General features: G+C 40.3%; 1 protein-coding gene across 1 annotated transcript in view; it reads left to right on the forward strand.

The window, feature by feature from the left end:
* CFB (complement factor B) overlaps window positions 1–23,706 on the forward strand; it is a 2,501,566-nt gene that overhangs the window by 2,313,804 nt on the left and 164,056 nt on the right. Inside the window, exon 18 of the mRNA XM_044082138.1 lies at window positions 8,515–8,647. Coding sequence (XP_043938073.1) covers window positions 8,515–8,647 — 133 coding nt within the window. The remainder of the gene's footprint in view (window positions 1–8,514; window positions 8,648–23,706) is intronic.

The raw sequence follows: 23,706 nt of genomic DNA on the forward strand, positions 1-23,706 counted from the left end.
AATGGATCTGTATGGTCTGGCCACTGTACACCCCATATATAGGGTGTTACCTGGGCATGCATGGAGCAGGGATAAAAGATAGGGAAAACACTTCCAGCAGCAGTATAATGTGGATCTGGGATGCCTTGATCTCCTCACAGGCTGCTACCCTAATCAGAGTTAGTCTGGGGGAGGCCAGGAGAGATAGGTAGACACAGAGGGTCCACTGATGGTCAACTGCAGAAGACAAAAAGAAAAAAAGATATTGCCACACATCCAGTGATGGCAAGGCACTCACTCTTCAGGCTCTTGTGTCTCAATCTCCCTAAGAATGTGGTAATACCTGTTCGATGCCCAACCCCTTGTGTTTTATTGCATGCATGCATATAGATGGCCATACACATACATTATATATATATATATATATATATATATATATATATATATATATATATATATATATATATATTAGAGAGAGAGATGTATATACACATGTACACATAGGTTCATAGATATTTTATATATATATATATATGATATACATGCATACATACACACACATATATATATATATATATATATATATATATATATATATATATATATATATGGGATCACTACTGAATACAGAAATTCCACAATCCCGAAACTCTAAATCCCGAGCACCAGAATCTCGAGATTGAGGAATCTCGATAGTAGTGAATGGGGATTGCAGTACAGTGCGGAACAGGAACTTTGCTGTTCACTTCACTGTTGTACAATCTTGGAGTTGGTAAATTTAAATTGCAGGGCATGTGGAGGGTGCAGAGGGGCTTGCTCCCTCTGCATACAGGTTAGAAAAGTTTGTTGGATGTTTTACTTTTTTTTTTTTAATGTTCGAGATTCCGTAATCTCAAGATTCTAGTCCTCGGGATTGTGGAATTTTGATATTCTGTAGTGATCCTCTCTCTCTCTCTCTCTCTCTCTATATATATATATATATTATGTGTGTGTGTGTTTGAGTGTGTGTTGTGTATTTGTAGGAAGTCTGAAACTTGGTATTAAGCTGTTGATGAAGTACATTACATTATTAGAGTGCATTCTGGTTGAACTTTAATACTGCTATTTTTAACTTAGGCAAAACAAGTCCTTATCTTATTAGAAACATGGTATAAAGTTTTCTGTTTATCCAAGCTTTTTAAGTGGGTCGATTTTATGGCTGACCGGTTTGAATAGGATAATGGCGGAGTGCTATTTGTATATTATTTTCAGTCATCTGAAAGACCTTTCTGATTAAATGTTCCTATTTAATGTTTTGGTTTGTATTTATTGAACTGTAAATTATTAAATTTTATATATTAATGTTTTTAGGTTTTACATTTTTTGTTTGCAATCTACTCTGAGATTATTATGGCATGGTAAAAAGTATATATTCTAAAGTATGGGAGTGTGGTGTATTCTATATTGTTCTGGTCGCAAGTTATTGCAGCCTACATTGGAGTATACACACTACAAAACATTTATTATCAATAAGTAGCACAAAGTGCCTTAGAAAAGAAAATGCATTAATATTAATAAACCCATCTCTCTCTGATTCTTTTTGTAAAAAAATGGGTATGATGCATGCAAAGGACTATTTCCAGAGGTAATGTGAGTCATTTAGATGGCACAACAGTTAAACAGTTAAACAATTATATAGTAGTTTTCCTAAGGGAGAAAATACTATATAGTTACAGATAACTGATGAACTAGAGATACACAAACAAGCAACTGGGGTCTTAAATGGGAAGCATTTTGCAAATAAGTCTGTTAAAAAAAAACAGTGCAGGCTGTGCAATAGAGGACTTCTGGAATAATGAATGCATTACTATAGTTAAGACCATGACTCTCATTGTAAAGAAGTTAGACTTTCTCAATTTAGTGTGAATGTTGAAACATACTGTTTGCGCCATGATGTTATTCAGCTGAATTACCATAGAGAGCCTACTAATACCTTTGCTTGCACCTGTAAGTTTCCTTGTACTCCTCTTTTCCTTTAGCTTTATTGTGTATTTGTGTTTTTCTGTTTACTCGGGATAATCATGTGCCTTTTCTGTTTGTTTTTTTTTTTCTTTTGTTGCTTCTGGGCCCAAGTTATAGTTGAAAATTATCTTTGGACAGGTACTGGGAGCAAATAACTAGAGAGGGAAAGATGACAGAGTGGGATGAGGCCAAGAAAACATTTGGACCGCAGGCTACAAAAACTGCCTTCTCTACTAGGGATTGATATTGGAGTATAGGCAACGAGAAAGGACAGAGGAATCCTAAGTAAAAGACGAGTTTTTATTTGAATTTAAGCCATATAATATTTTGCACAATAACTATAAGAATCGGAGTAGTTTAGAAAATATTGGAATGAGAGAGACTGTAAAGGCAATTTGCAAGAGAACAATGGGAGGACATTATGTATGTCTCCCAAGTTTGCAAAAATCCAGAAGGTTTAGATCCTTGCTTGGATGCGTTAGTGTAGTTATTTTTTATACCCCAAGCAGACTTCAAAGAATTTTTCCTCAGGTAGATAGTAAATGTTGGGGAGGTGTGATGGAGAAGAAAGAAGTAACTGGAGACATGTTTTGGGAGTGTAACAAGTTGGCAAAATTTAAAAGTTCCCTACAGACTACTGTGTCAGGAATATTGCGTGAGAATATGGCTGGAACTAACGAAGTGAGTTTTAATTCTGTTGGCTGCCAAAAAAGCAATTACTAGAAAATGGAAATCAAAGTCTAAACCAACTGTATTTGAAGTATTGAATATTATAAAAATGATAAAATAATTGAAAGAGGGAACTTTGAAAAGGGAAGGAGAAAATTACATAGAAAGAAATGGAAATTGTGGTAACAATACATGCAGAATAATGTCCAGAAGGAGGAAGAGGAGTGAGGTTTAAAGGAAGGCAGGAATTGAGCAATTTTATAATGTTAGACTGATAATAATTACAAAAAAGGTATGTGATGTATAAAGTTGGTAAACTGAAAAATATGTTAATATGGTTTGTTTTCTTTACTGTTAATATATGTTTGTCTATGTCTTAAGCGATAATTTAATAAAGGTGTGAAAAAAATAATCTTTGGACCAGTTTATTTACATGGTTAATGAAGTTAAATATAAGTAAGTAAATAAATAAATCAAAGTAGGATTGAAGGAAGGCAAGAAACATGGCACAGTGAGAGAATCTTTTGTGTGTGTGTGTGTGTTTGTGTGTGTGTCTGTGCGCGTGTGCATGCATGCATGTCTGTGTCACAGAAATAATCAAGTGGGTATGCTTTCTATACCACAGATTAAGTATATTAGTAGAGATACCTAATGTATCACCTTGATCTGATCACCTTATAAACCTGATAATAGGATTGTTTATAAAATGTTAATATGAAAGTTTCCAAATAAACCAAATAATTATGTATTATAAAGAAAAAGAAAACAATATATATATATATATATATATATATATATATATATATATATATATATATATATATATATATATATATATATATACACACACACACACACACACACACATATATATTCAGGTAAACTGTGTTTGACAGAGTCTATTCATCTGCATTATAATGAAAAACTATGAATTTATCCTAGTTTAAGTAGCTTAGTATGTTTTACTTGTACTACATCTGCTTACATGGCTATGTATGTTACATTACGTTTGTGTGCTGGCAGAAAGATACAGTAAGCCTACCTGTCTCTCTGTAAGAGCATTTAACATTCTGCTTCCCATCTATTCCAATCTTCTCTTTCACTCCGTCTTCATCAGTCTCATACCCTGTTGAAGACCTCTGTTGATTTTCTCTCCATGGGTCCTCATCACTATCAGTGAAAACATACTTTTGCAGATCCAGTGATTGGTTGGAGCCATAGTCTTCTGCATGTGGTCCCTCCTTCCCCCTCTGTTGTTCCTCTTCCTGTTCACAATAACCCCTTCATATCTCACTAACATGGTGATGGGCACCCACAACATATTCCTCTGTTCCTCTGTTTCTTCTGCTATCTGTTGACAAGAACTTCAGATCCTCTATTCTCTGATCTTATCTTTTGCTCTCTGTCCCAAGCAACTTTTGATGGCTTTCCTCTGGACTCTTTCTAACAGCCAGACGTCTTTCTCCTTGTATGGCCTCCAAAAATGCAAATATTATTCAATCTATGAACTTACTAGAGAGTAATGTAGAATTATTTATTTACTTTTGGGGTCTAACAGCCATAAGAATTACATAACAGCATTTGGTTTGCAGCTACCAATGCCCACTCACTCTGCTCTTAGTGGTGTAGTCCAGATATGATCAACACCCCCACTTGCTGTCAATACCAAGTCCCCCAGGTGATACTTCTCACCTGGTTTGCTGTGATCCAGATGCAGTACTTTGCACTTTTCTGCACTGAGCCTCAGCTGGCACCTTTCTACTCACTTAGTCAGCCTTTCAAATTCTTCCTCAGACTCTTCCCTGAAACCAACACTGCTGGGCTTATCATTGTGTTATTAGTGAAGAGACTGATTTTCTTCTTTCTTTCCATATATTTGTGTGAAATGAATACACTAGAGAGTACTAGACCAGGACCAACCACTAGTCACTTTTCTTATTTGCTGACATTATCTCTGTCATCATAACCCTCTGTATCCTGCTATTCAACCAAGTATCAGTCTTGGGTTCTTCAGTCTAGATCTTAATCCAGACCCCTCAGTTTTTCCTAGCAGCCACCTGTGCAGGATTTGGTCAAAGGCTTTGGTGAAATCCTGCTGAGCCACATCTACCAATATTCTCCTGTCACAATTACCTGTAACCCACTCATAAAGTGGAGCAGATGTATCTGATAACTCCTTCTAGTTATAAACACGTTGGTTTCCTGAAGAATGTTTTCCTGTATGAAAACAATCAGCCTTCCCTAGAATTATTCCCATGACTCTTCCAGACACTGCTGTCAGGCTAACAGTCTTGTTGCTACATGGATTTTTCCTGCCCCCAACCTTCTTGTATAAAAGTAGCACACTAGCTTTTCCTCAGTCCTCAGGGATGTATACACTGTTCACAGACCTGTTCATGACCTCTTTTATAGCAATCTGATGTCACACTTGTCAGATTCCTAAGGACCATGTGAGGCAGAACAGCTGTGAAAGTTTCAAAATAATCCAAATAATTATGCATTATGCCCTTAAGACAGCATTTGCATTTCAGCCTTATCCTTCTGTCTGTCCACTTCTGCCCATACTCACTCCTTCCCAGTAAGGCATTCTCAATGACTTTTTCTTCATGAAGATTAAAAAGAAGCAGTAATTCAATATCTCTGCTTTTTCCCAGTCTTCTGTAAATTCCCACTTGTTTTGCTCAGCCTGGCCAGATCTTTTCCTCCCTTTTCCCTTCTAATGTTTGCATGTCTCTTTGCCCCCTTTACCAAAGCCTTTTCAGCTTGAGCCCTTAACTGACTCATATCCTTTGCCTTTTGCTTTCTTTCTTGTTCTGTGCTTCCTATTCCACCCACCTTCCTCTTTCAATCTCTCCTGCATATTGTCTTTTGCCTTAATCATTAGTCTCACTTTCCTATGCACCCACCCTGGCCATCTACTCCTTTTAGTGTCCTCTTCCTCAAGGATTTTATCCACAGCATATATTACTCATTTCCATACTTGTTTACTTCCTGTCAGTGTCACCATGCCAATAACTTCTCTTTGACTCTCTCCCAGCCTGTCATAACCCACTTCTCTAAAATTTTACACCTTCATCTTAGTCCTTATATTTTTTTCCCTTTCCCCCACATTCTAAAATACAAAGCGACATACTCACTGATGGCTAATGGTATCTTACTTGGTCATTCTTGAAGCCTCTGCATTGGTTAAGATCACATCTAAATTATATACTTTCTGGAACAATCCTGTACCTGTTGGCAGAATCCCTCATTGACCAAGACCTAAATCATCTTCTACTCCGTCTCTATCCTAAAGCTCAGTCTGTTCATGTAGATTCAGATTTACCCCTTACTATAAACCACTCCTCTCCTTTATTGTCTCCCCAAGTCTCATAGCCTCATCCCTAGATGTGTTTTGTGGATTAGTACCCAAGCATTCTTCTCCTTTCCCCACCTTAGTTGCTAGTTTACTCTAGTTTCTGATCATGTCTTCTCTATCACTCTCTTCATGTAGATCACTGCTCTGCCTCTATCCCTCTCTTTTGTGTCATTCTTAAATGTCGTGCACACAGGTATTTCCATATCTCATTCCCTCAAGGGTCCTTGTTTCTGTTATACCAGTAATGTTTTCCATGTATCTTTTTTTGCTATCAACCCCTGCTGATCCTCAGTCTCCACCCCCTACCAACGGATTATGCTTCTCATTTCCCATCCCATGGACATTTGATTGATGGCGAGAATGAAACTTTGAGCCAACTTGTAAGAGGCTGCCACTGAGTCAGGCTAATGAATTTCATTCCCAAACATCTCCATCTGCCAGTTTTTGTTTGGCATGTGTACAACCCAAGATGTAGTCTGCAATATAGATCACACACTTGCCAAATCTATTGAAGCACTATGCATTGCTTGGTGGGCCAGAACATACATACTACCCTAGATGGTGCATGCTTTTATTTTGCACCTGGTCTTCAGACAGTGTGAATATTACAGTGGACTAAGCAACATTTTTTCCCCAGGATGGGTAAGCCAGCATCAGAGGCTTATTCCCACCCCTCCCAGCAAGCTGCTCTAGCACCCTGGTAACTTGGTTGGTGGTTGATCGTGGATCATCTGGATCAGTCAGGGTTTCATCCTTCTATGACACAAAGATGGCATTTTCTGTTATACTAGTAATATCCACTCTACTCATCTATTTAATTGCCTGCTCCCTACCCAACCCTATTTCGATGCCCAGTACACTGTACAACCACTCTCCAAGCTACCCTTGTTTGTTACTCTCCTATGCACTTTCATTTGCTTCTTTCTTTCTGTCTACTGCTTGAGTAACTATGCCCTTCTGCTTTTGTGACACCCCTTCCATCTTAGTTTAAAGGTATGATTGTTGAGTTGTTCCTTTGTAGTCTAGCTCTGAACACTGTTGTTCCTTTTTGGTTAACATGAAGCATGTCCTTGGTAAAAAAGTACCACACTCCTTAGTCTTTTCCTTCTTCATGATGGCTGCTGGCAGAGGTAATACTTCACAGAATGCCACCAGCAACCTCCTGTTCTCACAGCTCTTTACAGCATCCCTGGCCTCACATGTTGCACCTTCAACTGCCTTCTCCAACAGGTCACTAGTACATACATGCACCATAAAAACTGTACACTACTCATCCTTAATGACTGCTGTGGTCACCTCCTCCAATGCCTTATTAAGTCTAAGCCCAGTACTGGCTTCATTGCAATCTGGTCTTCCTCTTTCTCTTGCCAAGACTTCTAATTCTTGGTAACTAATTATCACCAAAATCCTCCTCTTTGCTGCCACATAATAACTCGAGCCGCCTGCATTTCTTGCATTGTGCAGCTACAGTTCCTGCATGCAGTGTTTCCTGCCCTAATTCCATCATCCTTTTCCCTACTCACTATCTTTGTTGGTTGCCTCTCATCCTGGTTTGCATACTGTCTCTTCCCTGTCTCCCTTGTCTTGTACCCTCAAGACCTCTCCACTGCTCTGTCGTTTTCACCTTTTGTCTTTTCTTTTTGGTAAAGTCACATTATCTGCCCAGTTCCCTCATGCTCTTCTTATGATGTTGGCTTCCATGTAACCAGTTCTGGGTCTGTCTCCCCAATTCCTCATTTCTCTACCACCTCTATCTTGGTTACATTTGCCACTTTCTGTGTTCACCTTACTCTGTTCTTCCTCACCACTCTCTGTTCTCTTGTGACATGCTCTATAGCTCTGCCCATATCATGTTGCCATCTGCTACTGTTCTTCTACCTTTTCCTACCTTATTCTGTATGTCTGAATTCTGTTATTATGTGGCAGCAAAGAGGAGGATTTTGGTGTCCTCCTGTCCTGTCTAACTGTGCCATTTCACAATTGACTAGCTAATACACTCCCTTTTCTGGCATTCGTATTCTAATGTGAAGCTTTCCCAGTTTTCTCTATGTCCCACATCCTCTGGCACCTACATGTTCCTTGAGCCAAAGTGGAGTCACACAAGCTAAGCATGTCATTCACCTGTCTCCCACTCTTCCTGTTCAGCCTGTACTGTTCCCTTCTTGGATCTATCACATTTCTTTTTTTGCATTTATTTATTTATATGTGTGTGTGTGTGTGTGTGTGTGTGTGTATATATATATATATATATATATATATATATATATATATATATATATATATATATTTTTTTTTTTTTAAGCCTCTGATTTGGTTTTCTACCTTAAGTGTTATACCTGACCAGTTAAGCAGTGCTGTGATAAATCATAAAGCTCAACTGTTAACTGTAGATATAACAAACCTAATATTCACTATTCTTAAAAACACATATCAACAAGTTTTGGTAGTCTGTTGTAATTAAACTCTTGGAAGTCTTTTAATAAACTATTTATGTTTTTATATGTCAGGGTCAACTCTGCAATGCTGATGCAAAAAAGGCCCCCATATATGTGAATGTTACAGATATATCTGAAGTAGTGACGCCAAGGTTCTTGTGTACAGGAGGCATAGAGCCCAGAGCTGAACCAGTTACCTGTAAAGGTGAGTTATATTCATAATATTCCTGTTCATCATAATTATGAGTTATATAATAGAAGTGTGAAATGTGTGCACTGTATTAATATGCATTTTTCCATGGTCCGTTATATTTTGTTTTAAACGTGTGCACTGTATTAATATGCATTTTTCCATGGTCCGTTATATTTTGTTTTTCATTTCTTGTAGAAATGTTGCTGGTATGAACAATAAATACTGTAATGATGTATGTCTTGACTCCAAGACACAATGTACCCAGTAATAAAATATAAATAGAGGGTTATGTTTTGCATTCTCTGAGACCTTTATTGTTAACTAATACCAAATGTATCACAGTCTGAGGAAACCTGCTCTATACTTGCCACACACGAATAATTACCCTATGGATAAACAAAGGTTTTTGGTGTACAGATTAGACATTTCCTTTAATTTTATTAGTAGGAACTAGAACACAGCCTGGAAAAGCCTGCACTTTACTTATCCCTCCAAATATTAGTTCACCTTAATTTATGCTAATATTCATTATTATTAAGGTAACAATATACTTAAAGGAAGCCTGCACTGTGATATTTCTTTGCTATCCATCTCTCTGTGAACGGACAAGTAAATGGAAGAATAACTTTGTATTTCATCATGTTTTCATAAATATGTTATGTTTTACAAAATACATTTTTTCTAATCCATGTAAAATTCTTCCATTGGAATTGACAGATATGGTCTGCCATATGTATGAGATGCACAGGGGATCCTTCCTGATATACAACATTGCATGAACATGATTTATGGCAAAATCATTCTCATGAAAGTATTCAACTTCTTGCAATTCAGAGAAATGCACAGTACTATGTGTGCTTAGTATACAATACATTTCAAACGAAGAAAGAAAAACGAGTAGGCAACGGGTCCTTCGACACTTTATTGAAAGGTAGCGCTTTCACTGAAACAAGTGAATCATCTTCTTCAGACCATGGTTGAAGAAGTTTCATTTTTCGAAGGATTTTATATTTCATTTTCCATGTATTCAGCCTTTCTCCAGACAACCAGCATCCAATCCACTCCACGTATTGTGGGTTTTTTTTAACTTATTTTCAGGATTTTTTTTTGTTAATTTCTCCTTGTGCCCTGGTGGTTACCTCACTTCATCCTTCTTGTTTTAACTTCAGGGCTCTGCTATTTTTTTTTTCTTAGTAGGCTGTTTGTTTATTGAGAAGAACTGGAATAATATCAAAAATGCTAAATGACTTTCAAAAGAAAATGCTTAACAAGAAACACATTCCACTGGGAATGTAGCAATTAAGTGTGTGTAAATGCTTATTTAAAAGAATAAAAATGAAAAACAAATGTAGGGTACTTGCATTTTCAGTGAGGTGTAATATGTAAAACAAAAGGTGTAAAATACTATTCAGCTGCATTTAATACTGTGGTACTGCATTTCATTTTAGCAAAGTCTTGCTTCTTTCTTAACTGTGCAATTGTGTGTATAACCCTGAAGAATCTTACACCTGGAGGTGACTTCACTAGGCCACAAGATGATTTCTTTATCTAGACTTTGACTTGCAGAATCTTTCCAACTCCTTGGATATGTAACTGTGATAACCAGAAAGGTACCTTCTGAATTCAAACTAAAGGCAAGAAATCATCAATGAGCCTCATTCCAACTCTTTTTCCTTATCCATTTTATTTGTTAGTTTCATCAACCGGTGGTAGCAGACCTTATAGCTTGAGAAGGAGGATGCTGATGCTTTTGTCATCATTTATGCCCCCAGTTTGAAAATATTGTGTGTGTGTGTGTGTGTGTGTGTGTGTGTGTGTGTGTGTGTGTATGTCTGTCTCTCTGTGTGCGCACTTGTGCAGATATATGGTAGTGCATCCAAACTAAATTCTGGTCAAGATTTCAAATTTCATTTACTGTTAGTAATGATAATTTGAAACATATTGGAGGATAGGAGGGGTCCTTATGGGCGGGCCAGTGGCATCCTTGGCCTTCAGGAATTGAGTAGGTCCTTTCAGTGCTAAGGGAGAAGGTGCATTCATCAAGTTCAGTTCCATCTGAACCCTGGCAAGCATAGGCTTCTACTTCCCATCACCCTGTCAGACAGGGACAGACAGTTCCACAGGCTTCTCAGGCTACATGCTACCTTACCTCCCAGTCTAATTCAGAACCTTTCAGTTCCCCACTAAGAAACAGATGCACAAGCGGAAGCACTTAATCTCTTCTCTTGAGTCCTTCATGGAAGACACAGACTTAGATGAAGGTGAAGGCTCCCATAGATCCCCCTTAGAAGACATCACCTTCATTGAGATCCTCAAACTGATGAAGCAGAGAGAAAGATGGTCTACCACTAACCCTTATCCAGATGAGTCTGTGTTCCTGGAATCTCTTGGTTCAAGCTCATCTTCATCCTGGGTGGTACCACCTATTGACCCACTCATTGATCTGATGGCTGAATGGGTATAGAATGACCCTAATGTGGTGGAACCTATTCCCAAAAAAACTGACAGGATTTTGGCAGATCCAAAAGAGAGAAAAAAGTGAAGCAAGCGTCACTGGTGGATGCGATGTTAGTAGCGGCAGCCACAGAAAAGGAACTATTGGAGGAAGGTTCCTTGAGCCTTCCCCCTAACAGGGAGTGCAGGACTATGGACTGGTTTGGGAAACAGACATATGCTTCAGCAACTTTTGCATTTAAAGTGCTGAATTACTTAGCTCATGTCACCAAATTTCAGAGAGACCTGACCTAGAAGATTTCCAAGTCTGTCTCAGATAATCTGCCTATGGATGTTCAGAAGACTGTGGGCTGCCAGCTTTCTACCCTCCAGTCTACTGCCAACATAGCCATGTGACTGCTTTCTAACACAGCTGATGGCACGGCCGGAGAAACAGGCGCTGATATCACCATAGGTTCATAGGTTGGTATTAGGCTATGGGCTATTAAGCCCAGCCATAACCATTCCCTGGATATTTCTTCCCACAATATTTATTTTAATATTTACACCATGCATCAGTGTGCTTGGAAGCATGTTTGTGATTTTGCAGAAAGCTCTAAGACTTCCTTCGTTAATACCCCCTTTGATAGCTCCACTTTATTTGAACCAAAAGTGAAAGACATGACAACCAGTAGTCAGCAAGATGATAAGACTTTCTCTGCAGTGTGAATCCATTTTTTCATCCCTCAGAGAACCTATTCTAGGAATCAGCAAACTGGAAAGAAGATGTAGTTCTGTAAATCACAGAGCTCTTATCGGGATGGTCCTGGTGATAGACCTTCTCATGACAGAGGAGGAGGAAACAACAATGGATGGTATCCTACAGGCAGAGGCTGACTGCATAACCAGGCCTTTCACAGTCCATTTACCAAAAAGACCTTCCAGTGCTCCTGAAAGTTTGATTGATTTCTGCCCTCTGGAGGCAGTCAGGGGAAATGTATCCCTGCACCCGCATGCCTGGTAAAATATAACTACAGATTCTTAGGTACTAAACATAATTTCCAGAGTCTACTCCATACCATTTCTCCTTCTTCCTATGAAGAAGTAGAAGAAAGTTCCTGATGCTCCACCCAATCAGTGGGAACTCAGAGCCGCAGAAATTTATAAGCTGCTAGAAAAATGAGTCATCCAGACGGTCTATGAAGACAAGGTCGAGTCCGGAGTTTACTCAAGGGTCTTTTTAGTACCAAAAAAAAAACAATGGACCTCAGACCCATCTTGAACCTGAGTCACTTAAACCAATATGTCAAACAGAGAAAATTCTGGATGGTTACACTTCAGTCCATTTTAATTCTACTGAAGAAGGACGACTGGATGTGCTCCATATATCTCAAGGACGCCTGCTATCATGTGAAGATAGAGAAGTGCTCAAGGAGATTCCTCTGTTTCTGGCTGAGGGCCAATAAATATCAATTCAGAGTCCTGCTATTTAGTCTCACCTCAGCCCCCAGGATTTTCACCAAGATAAGGGCAGTGATGACAGTGCATCTTGCCTGCTAGGGATCCATGTCTTCCCTTACCTCGATGATTGACTCCTAACCACTACCTTCTGCAATCGGTTATTGAACCACTTGGACCTTCGGCTCTATATGATGCAAGACCTAGGGATCAGAGTCAACATAACCAAAAGTCATCTTACCCCTACTCAGCAAATAGATTTTATCGGATGCCACCTGGATTCAAGATCGTCAGACTTCCCTACTCCAGGGTGCTCTCCCTATGCCTCATAGCCACTCATGTTCTTCACTACCTGTCTCCTCTTGTGAGATTAATTCTCCATCTGTTGGGTCTAATGACCTCTACAAATCCTCATGGTGCCACTAGCCAGATTTTACCTGAGAGTGCTTCAATGGACTCTGGCAGTGTAGTGGTCCCAAACCTATCATCCACTTCATGCAAAAATTCGGCTCACTGAAATCTGCAGATAACACATATCCTGGTGAATAAAATCTACTTTAGTGACAGAAGGCTGTCCATTCCTTATGGAGGCACCTGTGACTGTAGTGACCACAAATGCATCCATTTTAGGGTGGTGGGGGGGCATTTCAAAGGGAATATGGTCCAAAGTACTTAGTCACATACACAGGCCAACCTTCACATTAATGTCTTGGAGATGAAGGCAGTCTTGCTAGCATTGCAAGCATTTCAGGATGCCCTTCCCAGGTGTGTGATTTATGTTCAGACAGACAATATGTTGGCAGTTAGGTATATCAACAAACAGGGAGGAACACGCTTCTATCCCCTATGTCAAGAGTCCATGAGAGTTTGGAATAGGCAATGTCTTCTCACTGCTTTCTAATAGTAATGAATTTACTGGGGTCATCCAATGTACTGGTAGACAAATTGAAAAGAAGCATCTTAATGATCACAAGTGGTCCCTCAATCCAGCAGTGACAACCTTGATTTTCCATCGCTGGGGCCAACCTTGCTGCAACCTGTTTGCATCCTACCTAAACAGGTGCAGCAGTTACTTTACCCTGATCCCTCTGCAGGGACAGTCACCAAAGGATGCTCTAGTCCTCAATTGGCCCCAGGTCTCCTCTGTGGCTCCCCCAATTGCCATTGGTAAACAAATCCATCCAGAAAGCAGGAATGTGCAAGGCCAGGATGATCCTCATTGCTCTTTTCTGTCCCTGACAAATGTAGTTTCCCTTTCTGTGGCCTGTACTAGTGCACTCCCATGGATGCTCGATCATTATCCAGACCTGTTAACACACCCATTCAGACTGCCTCCTCCGGATCAGAAATTCATGAAATGAACTGCTTGGAGATGCCAGGCTGCCTTCTTCAGTTGTTCAGATCATATCACACAGTCTGCTATGAAGATCTACCATAGCAAATGGAAGAGATTCTCCAGTTGGACTATATCAAGAAGTTTAGATCCCTTCTCTGCCCCCATCTCTTCCATTTTAGAATTCTTGTCAGAACTTTTCCTCAGCGGCTCCAGTTATTCTACTGTGAAAATGCAAATGGCAGCTATCCCAAGTTTCCACATAGGGCAGAATGACAACTCTGTAGCTTCCTTGAGAATCTCCAAGGCTTTTTTGAAGGCACTCTTTCTCCCATGACTATCTGTCAGAGATCCAGTACCTCCATGGGATATTACCATTATGCTAAAGGCATTTACTCAACCACCCTGTGAACAGGCATTATCAGTTGGCATGAAGTTTTTGTCTTGGAAGACACTTTTACTTGTGGTGGTTATAACAGCCAGGAGGATTTCAGAAATGTAAGCACTTTCCTGCAAGTCAAAGACTAATCTAAAACAGTCAATAAACCTAGCCAGGCTTGTTTCCCAAGCTCTCAAACAAGGGTGAGTATATTTTACACTTGCTGGATGTTCATTATCAGCTTTGGTTCTATCATCATAGGACCAAGTAATTCACAAAATCTGACCAACTGTTTGTGGCTTCCTCAAAGCCTACGTTGGGCAAAGCAGTTGCTCTTTCCAGATGGTTATCAGACTGCATTTCTTTCATTTACAATATAAAGGGCTTGCCTTTACAATCTAAACCTAAGGCTCATTCTGCAAGGGCAATGGCCACATCAACAGCCTTTTCCAGTAAGCTACCTGTTGATGACATTTGTGCTTCAGCTACTTGGTCAACAGTTCACACTTTTGTGTCTCATTACAAGCTAGATGTACAGTCTAGATCACGTAATTATTTTCATTCCACCATTCTCTGGAATGTCCTTTCTTGATAGCACCCAGCCCTGTCAGCTTTGGAATCTGTCCCATAATTGAATGAGATGAAAATAGACATTTGATATGAAAGTTATGTACTTAACATAACGATCCATGTTGTCTGATTCTCATACAGTTCAACCTTCCTTCTGCCTGCCCCATTTCAAATTGACAAAAATGGAATATTGGTGGCTGAGTTGTCTTTAGTATACCCTGTCTGTGAGCAATCCGTACTGCCTGTCTTCCAGTCCTAACATTTTTTCCTGTATTTGAATTTAATCTTGAAAAGGGGTTATATAATTTTATATATATGTATAAGCTAGATAGATACTGATCTGATTTCTTTTTCATCAACTGATCGGTCTCGGATCTAACCTTGGATCCGACTTCAGCCACTTCATTAAACTTTGGCTCAGTAGTTCGAGCTCCTCCCCTTACTCTTAATTCTCTATTCTTCTGAAGTACTTCAGATCTCATTTGCTGCCTCAGCCTTTGGATGTGGTCACCTGTAGTTCGAGTAGCATTTGGTGGCAGAGAAGCCTTTTTTCTTATTTATCATAGAACTGTTTTCTGGCGTCGTCCTTATTTTTCTCCCTTTCTGTTTTTCTGTCAAGCCTGGAAACAGTCTTCATTTTTATATATATATATATACATACACATGCTTTCTGTTACAGTTGTCTTGTCGGTTCTTGTGCCTTTTCTTACCTTTGCTACCTAACTGTTGGGTACTACTTCTAAATACCATTATTGGTATTTCATTTTTGTTGTATACTGTTGCTGGTGTTAGGTGCTACCATTGTTGTTAGTTCTGTTTTCCAGATTTATATCTATATATCTATCTATATATGTATATATATCTATCTATCTATAAATATATATATATATATATATATATATATATATATATATATATATATATAAAAAGTGTGGCTGTTCTTTCTGTTGTTGTTGTTTCAAAAAGTGCTCATCTTATGGGCACAAAATTTGTAATTGAGATGGTCACTCTGAGTGGGTTTATTGCCTCAGAGCAGGACATATCACCACCAACTGAGAAATTTGTGCAGGATTCAGCCATAGACCGCAGTCAGTGTGCAGAAACAAACTGGTACTGAAAGGCTTGCTTCCCTCCACTTCTTTTTCCTCATCTGGAGCTCCCCCCTCCTCCAAGAAATCTTCGAAGTCTTGCAAGGGGGATATGGCTGACAAGCCTAAGGATTTGAGGAAATGTTCCTCTGATTGCTCTTCTCAGGTCTGACTGCTCCATCAGATCTTACCCCATCTAATCCAAGACTATTGGATCCAATTGTCCCTCAGGATTTGACTCAAGCCAAGTCAAAGTCTCCAGATACAAGGTCAGAATTCTCTCTGGAGCCTGTTTCATTAAGGCTTCACCCATCTTTTTTGCAGGAAGCACCTAGAAGGATGTCCAGATCACCACTGACCTTTTCTTTCCTCAGGTCATATAGGAGTCTAACAGCAGCAGATGCAGAGAGGATGATGAGAAAGCTTCTCAGAATCCAGGTTCAGTTAGGAGTTATCCCAGGTCCAGCTGCCATCAAATCCATGAGCCTACCACCGGTTCAACCCCAGCTTTTTACTCCAACCCCAATCTGTCCTCTGGTTTTGGAGTCTATGGACCTGAGAATTCTCAGCTTGTCTGTGTCTGATCCTAAGGCATGACCCTCGTCGATTTTGACACCTTCTCTGATCCATACTGCTCTGACTGTGTCTGAGCCAGAAGGGATCTCAGAGCCATAACACTGGTGCCGGATCTGAAGGTTTGGGTTTGACTCTCATGTTTTCAGAGCTGTCCCTTCTACTCAGACTCTCAGTGCTGGACAGTTCCGCTCCAACCTTTGCATCTAGGCTGTTTTTTTTTGAGATACTAATTTCCATCCTGGGCAGGTGGCTTCAGCTCCTACCAGGTCTAGACTTGGTTCCTCATGACCTCTGCCTTTGAGGTGGTTGAGAGAATTTTCCACTTCTGTGGACAGGACATACTTGCCACCCTTAAGTCCACCCCCTTCTCAACTGACTACTTTGGATCCTGTGTCTTTTTATCCTTTCCCATCAGGACGGCCAATCTGGTCAAGCCTGGAGACAGTCCTAATTCAAGACTCTGCTGGCACTTCTGAGGCCTCCCTGGAGGTTCCCACCAGAGAGCCCGTTTGGAAGCATATGTATAAAAATAGACACTTAGACTCCCCACAGAAATCTATAATGGAAGACACTGACTTTGATGGAGGAGATGGGGGCCCCCAGATCACACCTTGAGGATGCCCCTTTCAGTGAAATCCTCAAACTTTTAAGACAGAAAGGTTGTTGGTCTTCCAGTCCCCCTCCCATCGAGGAGGAGTCAGTGTTTCTCGAGGATTTCAAAGTCATCTCAGCTACATCCTGGGTAGTCCCCCCAGTAGATGAGATGGTGGACCTCATCTCCTGCCAAACTTGGAAGAATCCAGATGTCTCATAGCCTATCCCTAAGAGGCCAGATAAGTACCTCATTACACCAAAGGATAGGCCTCATTGGGAAAGGGTCCCTCAGTGGTTCCTATGGTTTTAGCAGCATCCACCAAGAACGAGCTCACTGAGTAAAGTTCTTCTGTCCATCCCCTAAAAGGCATGTTTAGTCTTCAGTGGCCTTCTCCCTCAGGTTGCCGAACTATTTGGCACACATTACAAGATTTCAGAGGGAATTGGTAAGCAGTTTTGTGATACCCTCTTAGGGTCCATGTCAGTAGATGACAAGATGATGGTTTCTTCACTTCTGGCCACCCTCCAGTCCCTATCAGATGCCTCCATGAGGCTGATTTCTCTTGCCTTAGAGGGAGCTCCAAGAGCCGCATGTTCAGGAATTGTTGTAAGAAGAAGGCCTTCATCAAAGGTCAGGTAGTAAGAGCGGCTACAATGTCCTCCTTAGAAACTTCCTGTATTTCAGAGTGTGACCTACTCAAGGAAATGTTTTTAAAGAGAGCATACCCGAGTTCCCTAGTGAATGATGTAATCATTGAAGTTACAGGGAAGAGAAGAATGGGCCATTTTAAACCCATCCTGGATGGTAGTAGAATGGCAGAGATTCAACCTACCAGACCACATATGGATGTCGAAGAGGTTGTTGTGAACTCAAATGCAGTTATCGATTTTAACACAACCTTCATCACCCCTTATTCGGCCAATGCACCCATCTTGAAAGGGATTATCCTAAAGAATTGGGATTTGATTACAGCAGACAGCTCTGTTCATCTTAAGTTAGGCGAGAAGCCTAGAGTGATATTCAAGAAAGGTTTTAACTTGAAAAGTTTATTAGAAAGGCCAACCAAAAAACATGTTAATAATCCTGGGATGTACAAATGCGGATGATGTAACTTCTGCAAGTACATTAAAGTAGGTAAAAAAGTTGTTAACAGACACCATTTTTCTGTAGCGGGCAAATTTAATTATGAAACAAAAGGCATGATCTACCTGGCTATGTGCCAAAAATGTGAATGTTTTTATGTAGGTAAGACCAAAAGACAGATAAAACAATGTATTTATGAGCATTTATATAACATCAAGAAACAAAATCCTACATATGCCCTAGCTAGACACATTTCTAGTAATGTAGGGCACATGTTTTCTTTTTCGGTCTTGGAACAAATTCAGGGAGGTCCTTGGTCATTTAACTGGCAGTTATTACTGAATGCTTTTAGTTTCCCTGGTTTGAATGAAAATTGTAATGTGAAATGTTTACTAAAATTAAAATCATTAGAAAGATGACGTTTTTTAAATTAGTATTTTCAACATGTAAGCATGTATATACACATGCACATATATTTATTATTCAACAGTATATATTTTTTCAGTATATTAACATTTCATTTATTTTAATGAAGGGACTTCAATGGACCAGGATGTGATGTCATATTCTTTTTGTTAAGTGGTGCACTTTCCTTAAATCATTTATCTGATGAAGTTTACTTATTATAAGTGGACGAAAGCACTAAAAACCTCATTATATTATTTTATTAAACCAGTTGCTGTGGATTTGTCGGGTTTGCCTTTCCTTTTGTTTTTTCTACAATTGTTGTAAGAAGGCACACCTGTATGCCTCTTTGTAGCTTTGCATAGCCATTCAAAATGTCATTCATCAATGCTCCCTTTGATGGCTCTACCTTGTTTGGCCAAAAGAGGAAGGAATCTCTTTCCAGAAGCAAGCAGGATGGGAAAACATCATCTGCTGCAGGGATATGTTTTTCATACCCCTCAAAGGAGTTTTTTCCCAGAACCAGTTAGGAGGTAGAAAGATATGGCTCCACAAAATGCTAAGGCCATTCCAGAACTCCTACAGAGACAGATCCCATGACAGAGGAGGGAACAATAATAGAAGATGTCACCCCCATGACAGAGGAGGCCCCACAACATCAGCGTTTCAGAGGTGCTTTTTCTGAGAAGCCCTTTCACCTTCCCTGAAGGGTTGTCCGACTGTTGTACTCTGGAGGCAGTCAGTGGGCACTTATCTCTGCACCCAGATGCCTGGACAGTCATTACTATAGATACCTGGATCCACCGAATATATTCAGAGGTCATTACATCCCATTTTAACTTCAACCTCCCCAAGTGACCAAAAGAATTCCCAAAATTCCACTTAGTCAGAGAAAAGCAGCAAGCTACTGGAAAAAAGAGTCATCCAAGTAGTCCCCAGACCAACAGGGATCTGGAATTTATTCGACATTCCTTTTAGTGCCAAAGAAAACAGGGAACCTAAGACTAAGTTTTGATCTCACCACACTGAATCAATTTTTTTCAAACACTTAAAGTTCCGTGTGGTCGTGGTTCAGTACATTCTGCCACTGTTGCGGAAGGATGATTGGATGTGCTGTATAGACAGATCTCCAGGATGCACACTATCATGTCAAAATGCACAGGCAGTCCAAGAGATGCCTTCACTTGTGGCTGGTAGCCAGTCACTATCAGATCAGAACCCTGCCCTTTGGTCTCACCAGGTGCATGGCAGTGTTCGCAGCTCACTTGAGACATCTCGATTGGCTCCTGTCTGCTTTTCACAATACTGATACAGGTCAGGTATTACTTTCTTCAACTTTGACTTCATATAGGAGTCACAATAAACTAAGCAAGGTCTCTGCTTTTGCCCACTCATGCCCAGGAATTCACTGGTGCTCATCTGGATATGGTGACACAGATCACACGCTTACCACAAGCAAGGTTAAGCAATCTACAAAGCCAAGCATCACATATTCTCATTCTTACTTCCCCTCCAGCCAGGCTAGTCTTACAGCTTCTCAGATCAATGGCAGCTTCAATAAATCTGGTAATTTTAGCAAGGTTTTACATTAGGGTACTGCATTGGACCTTTGCAGTACAGTGGTCAATAGGACATTGGTCTCTGAGTGCACCTATTGAAATTACATATATTTGCAGGCAACACATAGCTTGTAGATTCACAAAGAAGAAACCTCTTGGGGCTGCCCTGTTATTCTTCCTGTGCCCAAGGCCACAGTGGCTACTGATGCATCCCAGCTGGGGGAGGGCATTACTTGAGAAGAACAACCCAAGGCATGGAGTCTAAGCTAGAGGGCACTCTTCACATCAATGCCCTAGAAATCAGAGCAGTCCTATTGGTATTGTAGGTGTTTCAAGATATTATCCTTCTAGTAATGGTTGCTATTCAGATAGACAACATGTTGGTGATCTAGTACATCAACAAATTGGGGAAACCACTCCTACCACCTATACCGAGAGACAATGAGAGTGTGGCAATGGGCAATCTCTTCTGTCCACTTTGTATCTGCAATGCATAGTCTGGAGAAGTCCTGCATGCTGGCAGACAAATTGAGTAGGTCCATCTTACTTCCTCACGAGTGGTCTCTCAATCCATTGCTGGTAGAAATTATTTTTTGCCAATGGGGCCAACCGTGCTGCAAACTCTGTGCTTCTTCCCTCATTTCCAAGTACAGCAGGTACTTTGCCCTTATCCATCCACAGGAGGAGTCAACAAGAGACTCTGTGATTCCTCATTGGCTTCCTGCCTCCTATATACCAAGTTTCTTTAGAAAGCATTTCAGAGGAAGAGCAAGGTAATTCTCATTGCACCACTCTGGCCCTTATAAGTGTGGTTTCCCTTCCTGTGGCCTCAGCTAGTTCGTCCTCCCTGGGTGCTGGATCCTTCTTAGGACCTTCCATCTCACCTATCTGGGAATACCTCACTCAGATATTCAAACCCTCAGCTTGACTGCATGGTTTCTCCACTTCCAGTGATGGCTAGACACTCTAGGCTTTCTTCCCTGGCTCATCACATCCTTAAATCATCCCAGAAAGATTGTACAAGAAAGACTTATAAGAACAAATGGAAAAGGTTTGACTTCTTTGAGGCAGTCACCAAAGCCGTAGACGAGGGTAAGGTGGCTCACACAGCCTATCTTGACCTCGCCAAGGTTTGGACACCATCCCCCATTCTGAAATTATAGCTATAAATCCCTACGTCACAAGATGGGTTGCCAACTGACTCTCTGACAGAACCCACACTGTAAAAGTTGCAGACTCCAAATCTGACTTCAAACCAGTGACAAGTGGAGTACCACAGGGTTCAGTCCTGGGACCTCTCCTGTTTGGTATCTACTTCTCTGAATACAGGCTAACAGAATGACTGCAAACTAGGAGCCATAGTCGAGTCCCCAAATGATGTGGACATCCTACAGAAGGGCCTCACTGAGACAGATGCCTGGTGTCAGAGGCATGGCCTCAAGCTCATTTCCAAAAACTGCATTGTCATCTCCTTTGGTAAAAACTCTGTACCTATGAACTACCACATAAATGGCAGTCTACTTAATGCCAAATGTGTGATAAGAGACCTTGGGACCCAGGTGGACAGTAGTCTCTCCTTTGATAATCACATCTCCACAGTGGTCAGGAAATCCTTCTATGTGGCACACCTCATCACAAAAGGGTTCTCATCCAAGAAAAAAGAGGTCGTTGTTCCCCTCTACTCGGCACTCATTAGACCCATTATAGAGTACAGTGCCCCTTTTGGAATGTACCTCACAAGACATCTGCAGCAGCTGGAAAGACCACAAAAGTACCTCACAAAGAGGATTACTGACCTCAAACAGATGCCCTACACTAACCATCTCAGAAAACTCCAGCTTTACTCTGTAGCATATCGTCTACTCCGAGGAGATCTCTGCCTAACATATAAAGCTATGTTAAACCCAGAGCTGTTGGACATGCTACACCTAAAGAAATCCCAATCCCTCTGGGCTACACTGTCTAGGGACCTAAACCTTGTCACCACAATAAACAGGACATGCTGGAGAGATAGATTCCTGTCCAGAGACTTCCTATACTCTGGAACAAGCTGCCCGTCTATGTCAAGCAAAGTTCCTCATTAGCACTCTTCAAGAAAAATCTTGATGAGTGGATGCGAAATAGGAAATGCACCCCGTAGATCACGTCTGTGGCTCTGCTCGACAGGGACACAGGAAATTAACTTTCTTGGGTGGCATAAGCCAGGGAACTTTGTTGGCTAGACTTACGTAGGCCCTTGGGCCGATAGCCTAGTACCTACCTATGAACCTATTTGGGCTCTCCAGAGGCAATTAGAACTTTTTTCGGCACCTGTTCCAGCTATTCTTGACTTCCCTGTTTTAGTTTTCAATAATGGAGCTACTTACTCAACAATTAAGTTCCAATTTGCTGCTGTTTCTAATTCTCACTTAGGTGAAAACCATTCTTTTTTGGAAATTCTGAGATTATGTAAGACTTTTGTTAAATGTACTTTTTACTTTAACCTCCTATTAAGGACCCCACTCCTCTGTGGGATTTAACAGTACTTCTTCAAGCTTTGACCCAGCCTCCCTTTGAGCCTTCAGCGAAGGTGGACTTAAATTTTTTATCATGTAAAACTCTTTTCCTGGTTGCTATTTCATTGGCTAGATGAGTATCAGAACTCCAGGCACTCTCTTCCAGCCACAGTATCTGATTTTTTCATAAAGACTGGGTGACCCTTTGGACTAACCCTTGTTTCCTACTCAAGGTGGCATCAGAGACAACTATCAACAGCCCATCAATCTACCTGTTTTCTTTCCAAGGTTTTCTGTCAAGGGAGAATACATGCTGCACCTATTGGATGTCCATAGACAACTTAGATTGTGTATTCATAGAGCTAACAGTACCAGAAAATCAGACCAATTGTTTGTCTCTTTTTCCAAGGATAAATTGAGCAAGTTAATGTCAAAAGTAACTTTAGCTAAATGTCTCACTGATTGCATTTCCTTTGTTTATAAGAATAAAGGGTTGACATTACCTAAACCACCTGTGAAGAAATTGGACACTGTCATATGTGCTAACATGTCTGGCTGAAGTTTTGTACATAATTTCAGAATAACCTGTGTATTATATACCAGCATGACTAGCTATGACATTGTAAATAAGTTCTTGTATGTTGATTAATATGTTGTTTGTACAGGATGTTTAAAGAATTGAACAGTGTCTTTTTACATGTCTAACTGCATATGTTTGTGAAAGAGATTCTAAATGCAGACTGTATTAGAGACAGCTGATCTACAGATGATGTCATTGAATGTTTCCAGTTACTCTGTGTTTACTGTCAGAGACTGATGACAGGACAGAACTTTCAAAGCTGTTTGTTGATTTTCATAGAATGAAATGAAAATAAGAACTGGAACAGTTAAGACAGTTAATCTAGCTTATAAAAGATCCTTCTGAAGACAGTTGAGTTCAGCTCATACTTGTGTGTTGAGTTCATAGTTGTAGTTGAGTTCAGTTCATTTCACAGTTGTACTATTGTACTGAGCAGTGGATACCCAAAGGGCTCACCAAGAACTGTAAGCTTGCCTTTGTTCTGTTGTTAATATTTAGTTTAGATCAGGGACAGCAT

The sequence above is a fragment of the Protopterus annectens genome, chromosome 9.part0 (genome assembly GCF_019279795.1).
Source record: "Protopterus annectens isolate FY-2018-M chromosome 9.part0, PAN1.0, whole genome shotgun sequence".
NCBI classification, from domain to species: Eukaryota; Metazoa; Chordata; order Ceratodontiformes; family Protopteridae; genus Protopterus; species Protopterus annectens.